Below are 9,144 nucleotides of genomic sequence, written 5' to 3'. Positions count from 1 at the left end.
GGGTTCAGATATGTGTAGGGTACTTCAAGCCGAGAATTTCTTGCTGTAATTTCTTCACTGAGGTAGGACAGCTCTGCTTGAAACTCTTTAATCATTTGTTTCGGGGTAGGTTCATCGAATCGTTCTTCAGGGTACTGACCCAACAGAACCTGCAGAGGCAAAATTAGTTAGTCAGACTAACAATATTTTATTTGTGATATTTTTTTTAAAGGAATATAAATAAAGCATGAAAAGCAAAAAAGATACATACCACATCTGTATACTTGTGGGAAAGTACCCAAAGCATTCCTGCAAACTTTACTGTCTCCCCAATATTTGGAAGAGTCTCCAATAATGTCGTCATGCTTGACTGCCCCTTTGTGGTTGGAGCAGGTTTGTGAAGCAAGCCTGAGCCATAGGGCATCCAGGAGCTGTAGTCAAACTAGAATGAAACAAGTTTTTATAAATGACTTGCTTTATTTTTTCAAACAAAGGACATAGCTATTGTATCTATGTAAATAAGGGTAGATATCTGTTCTCATGTTAAACATTATCTATCAATATCTTCAGAGCTACAGCAAATTCTATTATTCTTCTATTATGTTTTTCTGATACATAAAGCAAAGGGAATTATAGTCGGAGAGAATAACTGACAAAGCAGATTTTACTAAATGTTTTATATAGTTATATAAATGATAAATGTGGTCCAAGATTTTGCGTGCCATAATGTGTGTTTTTTGATTTTTGCTTCACCTTATGATAACATTAGGTGAAAGTTGAATATCTGGAAAATGTAGTTGGTTTCAGAATGTCAGAATTTGACAACATTCACATGTTTGCATAAAATCTGATAACTCAGCTTATCACCGCATGATGGGACATCCATGTTTCTCTGGATCTGCTGCAGTATGTATCCTTTACAAAAATGCAAACCAGGGAAACATGGAATAGAATAGAGACACTTCTCTGTGGCCAAAAGGCAGCTGAATCAATTCCTTATTGGAGATGCAAAGACTCACTGTACTTGATCAAACATAATTACATAGCGTGCTGTCATACCTGTCCATTATTGAGTGCAGCATGTTGAACTGACACTGTGAAGATCACCATGGTGATAAACTTGATCACCTCCTCAACAGTATTAAAGGATGCCGGAAACCCTGTTAACAGAACGCTCACTGTCAGTCACTATATTTTTCATTATAACCTAGGCTTTATGTGACAAATATAATTAAGGGTATTTATTATTTACCAGAGAGTTTGTTTCCTAAGACGCCGTGTGTAAATATCTCATTGATCCATTCCTGCAGCTCGGTGTCCTTGCACACATCGCTGTCTGATGGATAATAGTGCTCCACTATATACTTAACAAAGCTGGTAAAAATATGTAATATATGCATGTAAATACAATTTTATATTAAATTTGCATTGTAAAACCATATTAACACCAAGTTCCATCAATTAATCATTGTTGTAGTTGCAAAAAAATAAATGCAATGTGTAGTGTACCAAACTAACAAAATCAGATTAATATTATCTAGTAATGAACATCTTGCAGCTGTATTGCAATGCTGTTGCTTAAAAACTGTAGTATTTCCATACAGTTAATTTAATCCTGACCTGTTGATGATGTTCCACAGCTTGAGGCCATCATCTCTGTAGTAGAAATTGGGGATTGACTGCAGTCCTCGTGCAGCGATGTTTTCTGGCAGGCAGAGGGAGCTGTAGGTCATTCTGGAGAGACCCCGTCTCATGAGCTCTTTTATCCCCTCATATCCAAGTGAACTCTATTGGTAATTAAATAGTTGCAGTTTGGTAGGTTTCTGGAATTTATAGTTATGGAAATATAAAATACAAAACTATGAGAGCGTTGGGATGTACATATGCATACAATGGTTAAAGGCCCATCAGGTCCCAAAAGAGAGTTGCGAGCCCCGCTGTTTATGTTCAGAGTGTAACGGAAGTGTGGGATCAGAAGCTGTGCAGACAGAGGGTAAAATGCCAAATACAAGTTAGAATACAAATCAAAGTGAAGTTCTGTTAACAGAAAAGAAATTATTTTTAATGTTGAAATACGTTTTTCTATAGTATATATTACCACATCTGTTAATTTGTGGTGTCATTTTACCTTGTAGAGAGGATGAATCTCAGGGAAGCAGCGGAAAGTAGCAATAGCAAAGACCTCTGCCAGAAAGTGAGTGCTCATGAGGTGATAGACTGCTTGATGTTCCAGTAGATCTGAACTTCTAATAAACAGCTTGGCTAGCAGCCAGTCTGCCTCAGAGTCACTGGGCAGAAAGATGGGGTTCTGCTCAGAAGGCTGTTGATGCAGCTGGATTTATAAGAAAATAAAGATAATAAATATATTGAAAAAATACAAACAAAAAGAGAGAAAAACTACAACTTAAATGCATAATGACACCAGTGGCTCCACACACACGTCATCACTGCGCAACACAAAAGAGCTCATAATATGAATGCCATCTGTTCTCTTAGTAAAATACCTGTATTGCAATTGGCATCAGTTTGTTCTCTGGGTTCATGTAGAACAAACACAAGCCAGCTGCCACTTGCAGAGGGTGACCATCATACATCCTGGTGGGTATTTCATCCATGATCTTCTGGTCACAGATGAAGATATTTCCTTTCTGAACAAACAACAGAGAACAGAAGCTCAGAAGTTAACTGGAGACAGCAAATTTTAAAACTACGTTTCATTCATACCCCCATTTCCTGCTTCAAGGAGGTCCCATCTCTCAGGAATGGCTTCACCATCTCCTCTGTGACGGAAAAGTTTGGGGGAAGTTCTGAGCACCTCTTGATCACATTTGGGTTTATAGCATTCAGAAACTGGAATCCAAAAAAGTCATCATCCTTCCAGTGTTGCATGACATACTCTGAAACACATTGGCCAAAAATATTGTTTCCTATCATGTCAGTAATCATTGAGCTTTTACAAATGAGTACCTGCTCATAATCACTGCTAACAACAAAGAAAAACAAGATTTAGACTGTCCTTTATAATATACGGAGCCCTGCAGGGGACATGGGAGAAAAAAAAATTAAGACGGACTTTTGCGAGATCTCGCAAAACAAACTCGGGATCTCGCAAAAGTTTTGCAAAAGTTTTGCGAGATCTCGCAAAACTTTTAGCCGCATTCTTCGGATGCCGGCTCGAAGCCGACCGGGAGGTCGAGGCACGATGTGCCGGGAAAGTGGTGTTCCTCCCGGCTGTAGTAGGTCTCGACCTCCCGTTAGCTTCGAGCTAACGGGAAGAATGTGGCTAAAACTTTTGTGAGATCCCGAGTTTGTTTTGCGAGATCCCGAGTTTGTTTTGCGAGATCTCACAAAAGTTTTGCGAGATCCCGAGTTTGTTTCGCGAGATCTCGCAAAAGTTTTGCGAGATCCCGAGTTTGTTTTGCGAGATCTCGCAAAACTTTTGCGAGATCCCGAGATAGTTTTGCGAGATCTCGCAAAAGTCCGTCTTAATTTTTTTTTCTCCCATGTCCCCTGCGGGGCTCCGTAATAATACGGCCCAATAAAACAGTCTAATTTCTTCAGGTTTAGCTGCTGACAGTTATTGACGCCGTCAGCCGTTGATGTAGATATATTTCACCAAGATGGTGTTTTCTACCTGATATTGTAGTCTTTTTGAACCTAAAGATCTTCTTCATATCATCTGTGTTTTTCCATTGTTCAGTAGATCCAGCGAGCCCCTTGAACATCAGTTCAGCACCACTAAGTGAGGAGGAGTAAGAAAAATTTTAAACAAGATACATGACCAGTAATTCACAATTCAAAAAAATATTTTGCCCTTTTTTGGAGCTACTATTAAGATACAGATGGAATTCCTAACTTACATCATCCTTTTGGTATGAAACATCTCATCTGATTTGGCTGCAGAGAAACGTAGTTCAGCTGGAAACTCAGACACATTTTTAAAATGGCTATGGTGTGGTAGCTTTTCATCTGTGATCTCCCATCTAAAAACAACAACAAAAAAGAAAAGTGTAAAGTCATGTGTATAGCTCAATGTTTAATGTTAAAAGACACAAAAGTAAGAGTATTAGCAGGGGCGGATCTAGAGAAATTTTCTTAGGGTGGCATGAGGGTGGCAAAGAAATCAAATGGGGTGGCAAAATCAAAGCCTTTTTTTAAAACACATATGCAGGTGGTTACATATGGTTAAAATAATTCAAATGCAGTAAGTATACACGTTTTTCATATAAATATAGTCTATAACTTAATTATTGTCTGTAGCCCACATAATTACACACTTTAGTTACATAAAACATGTGAGTTTTGATCTTATGTACTGTATAGCCTTTATAATAAATAAATATGTAGCCCAATAACTATAAAATCCAGAAAGCTACACAAAATGAGGCGGTTCATTTACAAACACAAGTCTAATTAAGCTTCAGACTGTTTTTTGTTAGAAAACAATCACATTGTTACATGCTTAAATTACAGAAAATGTCAGAAATCTGCACTGTCATGAACAAAAATTTAAACCTAATTTTTCATGATTTGTTGGATTAACCCACTGAGGTCTGAAATACAACCGGCCATTTTTGACTCCTTTTGAATTTACATTTGTATTTCACCCTCAAATTGTTTCATTTTGTTTTTTTCCCCTTACCTTGTTTGGTATCATTCTTTTCAGCTCAACTGAATTTAGTTTTTTTTTCACTGACATACTGCATTAGTATTACTGATCTGAAATCACACAAAGAACTTAAAAATCCTAGTAGTATTTTTTTTACTGTAAAAAAACCACAGACATGTTGAGTAAATTTTTATAACTTGAAATGCAAATATAAAATGTACATTTTGTAAACATATACAACTATTTATCTAAAAATGCAGCCAATACACCTGCCGTTTTTTTTCATTTTGTACAACCATTTAAAAATATTACTAAAACTAAAATGAGAGAACAATCAGGTGTTGCAATAAGATGCCCCACAAATGATGTGTGCCAGTAAAAAAGAAGTTTGTCCACCAAAAGACAGAACAGCACAGGGATAAACCTGCAGGCCTGACAACAGGAGGTGTATCACTCCGCTGGTTTTCAACTTAGTGACAAGTGTTTACGTTGCAAATGTGCCCCTGTGACATTCATTAGTGCCCTCACTGACACACAAAACAAAACGACTACACAACAGAACAACCACACAAGACAACACAACACACTAAGTATACACTCCACACTAAACGTCACAAATCTCCCACATCTAAAAACTCTCTCGCTCTCTCTCACTCGCTCTGTCTCGTTGCGTGGCTGCAGCTTGTTGCTATGTCAGCTTACATCAGTCATGTGATTTGGAGGTGCAGCGTGTCCGTGGACCACAGAGGGTTAATAACATTCACCTTCCTTCCATTTCCAGAGTGTAACATCTGTGTAAAAAGCGAAATTCCCATGGTGTTGTTCAAAATGTGCTCTGGCACAATCATAAACATCGCTTGCTACTGAAAACAAGAAAAAATCCGGTCCTGCTATGGGCTGAACCATTTGTTAATGGTGGTGGGGGGAAACACTATGCAATATATCAGTTTTAACATTTATATTCACTGTTGACTGTAACTACGCTCAAACTGTTAATGCTATCTTATTTTAATAAACAACACTGTCATATGGAAAACTGGGGTGGCACTTGGGGTGGCAAGGGATCATTTTAGGGTGGCACTTGCCACCCCATGCCACCCTTCTAGCTCCGCCCCTGAGTATTAGCAGTATAAATATGCATGTAAACTTACTGGTACAATTTCTTTTTATCTAGTAGCTCATTTCTTCTGTGGTCAATCAGCAGAGGATGATCATCCTCAAAAACCTTCATAGCTGTGAGATATAAAAACGGTTTCAAATAAATAAAAAAAATAGTCAAAAGCAAAATACAACAATGTTTGAAAAACATTCAATGATATTAGCATCATTAACTTATAATGAATTGCCATTTCATTTTTTAGAAGACCTCGCCCTCCTCTGAGCTCCACCAGCTCTCCCCTGGAGATCCATCTGTAACAGGGGAAGAGAACGACGTCTCCCTCTGGAGTGGTCACCACTATTCTGGAGCAGTACCACTCATCTTCTGAGATTAGAAAAAATGGATCTTTCTCAGCCTTGACAAGAAGAAGCTTTCCCAGTGACATACTGGTTTTTATGGTGTACGCTCCTGTCTGGAAGTCAGAATATAAAACAAATGTTAAAAAGCAAACTCATTGCATTATTCAACTTTATCATACATGCATGTTGAAAGCAAGCTAGAGACTCCTGCAATAGTGCAGTCACTCAAGTTAAAGCTTTCAAGTGCTAGAGAAAAAAAGACAGAATTTAGTGGACTTCAATATACATTCACAGGACACTATATTAGGTACACCTTTTCTGCTGCTCATTAATGCACAAATATGATCAATCAAATGGCAACAACTAGATTCCTTTTGGGATATAGACATGGTAAACACTGCTGAAATTCAAACTGAGCATCAAAAGCCTGGGTGAATATTGGAGTTGTCTTGATTTCTGCTGCAAGGGTCACAATTTGGCATAATGAAAGCATAATACAACATGAAAGCATGGACATGTTGAAAGCATGGACCAGGCTGCTGGTGGTGTAATGGTGCGGGAATAATTTTCTTGGCACCTTCTAGGCCTCTTAGTACCACTTGAGCATCATTCAAATGATCTAAAACATGCTTCTTGAACATTACAATGAGCTCACTGTACTCAAATGGCCTCCACCGTTACCAGACATCAGAGCTCCTTTGGCATGTTTTGGAACAGAAGATGCACATCATGGATACACAGCTGGAAAATCTGGTGCAACTGCAAGATGGCTCAAATTCTCAGAGGAATTTTTCTCTATTAAGGCAGTTCTGAAGGAAAATAGTGTTCCCTCCCCAATACTAGCAAGGTGTACCAAACCACTGGCTGGGGAGAATTTGTCATTGTTATAGTCCATAAACAATTCAATCCAGTAGTTTTTATTATATTTCTTAAAAATAATATTTTTTGCATCATTTCAATCAATCAATCAATCAATCAATCAATGAAGGCTTTATTCGCCACGTGCAGGTTGCCCTGCAGTGAAATAGGACCCCCCCGACCTTACACACACAACACAGACATCACATGGGGATACAGGTCGGAGAAAAAAAAAAACCCCACTGAAATATACACTACAATGGGAAAGTACAAGAGTCCTGGGAGGACAGCATGAGAACAGGAAACAAAAAAACTCCTCTGCAGAAAAAAGCACATAAATGTCCACAGCACAACATTATGGAACACGTGACAAGCCACAGGGTCGGATGGGGGATGAGGAGTAATCCGAAGCAAACACAGCAGCCATCCTGCCCAGCGCTACCATTCCAGCGCGGGCTCAGACCCGCCGTGTTCCCAGGAGGGAGCAAGCATCCAAGGGTAATTTACAACATTATGAATGAAATGGGCTCTATTTGGAAGTTTACTTTGACTTCAGCAGCGGGCAGGCGCACCGAGGGCTCTCGCGCTCACTTTTCACGTATAGAATTTCAAAAAAACATCGGTGCAAATTATAAGTCTGTATCATAATGTCTGGTGTTTTCGTGTTTGTTGTTTTGTTTTATTTTTGTTTTATTTTGCGAGTTATTAGATGCTGCTCCAGCCAGCCAGAGAATCCCCCGCCGCCCCGCCCTCTCCTCCCTGTGCGCACCTCGCAAACGGAGGGGGCCCTTACTCCCAGCAAATGGGTGATAGAAAACCGATCGGTGCCTGTACCATTCCCAATATGTGCTGGCTGATGTCGGGGCAGCATGAGTACGAGCAATTTTTTTTTTTTTTTTTTGCCGATGCCCGTGATGCCGCCCCCCACTCCACAGCCACCCTGGGGCGCACTGACAGAGGGGATATTATGGCATCGGGTGCTGGTAGGTTCTCTGCCTAGTCCCTAATAGTGACTCAAAACATGGCTGGACTTTGCCTCTGGAAGAAGGAACAAGCCCCCCACCCCTATTTTATAAACATTGTTACTCTGAATATATCTTACCTTGCCGGATTTAAAGTCGATGCCCAAGTTGTCCAAGTTAGTTCGGTCACTCTGCCCTTCTGTTCCAAACAGGGTGATGTATATATTGTCCATTGTCCCTGCGTGTTTCATGTCACCAGTTGTCACCTCTAGCTTGTACACCGCCATGGTTATGTCTTTGAAAAAGTGTAGGAGAAGAAAATAAATCTCAAAAATATGATAGCAAACAACAGAAAGACGTTAACTTTTGTAAACTTAAAAATATTAATCAAAGGAAATTCTTGTTTAAGCCCAGCTTCACTGAATCTTGTCCCGGGTATATTATTAAACCTAAAATGCAATGATAATCAGCTATCATAGCAAGCACAAGCGCAGTAAGTACACAAACCTTTGCTTTGGAGCCGTTCTTACTCTCCTCTTAGAGGCTGCACTAGTCGTTGGCTTTATTTGTGGTTTCAAGTAAAGTGGGAGTTTGATTTCTCCCTTTTAAAAATTCACTTAACAGGTATGCCTGGTTAATCAGGTTTGCTTGAGAGCAGCTCCTTAGATGAATGTATAGTCTATACTTGGAAAAAAAACTCACAGACATTTTTCCAGATAATTATTGTTTTCCCGTTGGTTAGTAGATCCATTTAATATCAAATAAACAGCATCAATATAAATATAAACTGTTTAGTGTCAGTTGAGTTCCAGCCAATGTGCATTGGATAAGAAATGGAAATTTAGGTTTATGAGAAAGTTTTGATTTTTAAGGTGATTTTTCAGTCATAGTTAGAAAGTGTTGGTTATGTGCTGTAACCCCTTTTTTGTGTAACCCTCTTAGAGCTACACTGGCTTATCCCCTTGTATATGTCTGTCAAAATAAAGTCACACACAGACACACACGTATATATACATATATATGTGTGTATGTGTGTGTGTGTGTGTCTGTATGTATGCATGTCGCTGTATAATATCTACAAAGTCAAGTTAATTTAAGGGAAAAAAATCAAAGTACACATAGTGACAGCCATTCCTACAATTCCTAAAATGATATTAAACAAATGTATGATGCAGTGTACAATAGATAACAGTGACTTATTTAACACGAGTTCAGATGATTAAACTTGAAAGTGTTGTCAAAGTTTAAATGTAAGTTTGTATTGGAACATAAAATCTG

General features: G+C 38.8%; 1 protein-coding gene across 1 annotated transcript; it reads right to left on the bottom strand.

Moving 5' to 3' along the window:
* LOC102294277 (hydroperoxide isomerase ALOXE3) lies at positions 1-8,509 on the bottom strand (the record flags this gene model as incomplete). Its single annotated transcript, XM_014331511.2, is given in 15 exon segments — positions 1-149; positions 251-421; positions 1,039-1,139; positions 1,232-1,353; positions 1,600-1,766; positions 1,871-1,957; positions 2,108-2,311; positions 2,484-2,627; positions 2,704-2,876; positions 3,614-3,717; positions 3,840-3,962; positions 5,740-5,821; positions 5,955-6,159; positions 8,007-8,161; positions 8,374-8,509. Coding segments are annotated over 14 exon segments (1,979 nt in total), but the record flags the coding sequence as incomplete, so codon positions are not given.
* Between the last annotated feature and the right edge of the window lie 635 nt (positions 8,510-9,144).

The sequence above is a fragment of the Haplochromis burtoni genome, unplaced genomic scaffold (assembly GCF_018398535.1).
Source record: "Haplochromis burtoni strain Fernald_Lab_line unplaced genomic scaffold, NCSU_Asbu1 Contig_2935, whole genome shotgun sequence".
In the NCBI taxonomy this organism is placed as follows: domain Eukaryota; kingdom Metazoa; phylum Chordata; class Actinopteri; order Cichliformes; family Cichlidae; genus Haplochromis; species Haplochromis burtoni.
The sequence above is the reverse complement of the archived record's forward strand: the minus strand, read 5'-3'. Positions and strand labels throughout refer to the sequence as shown.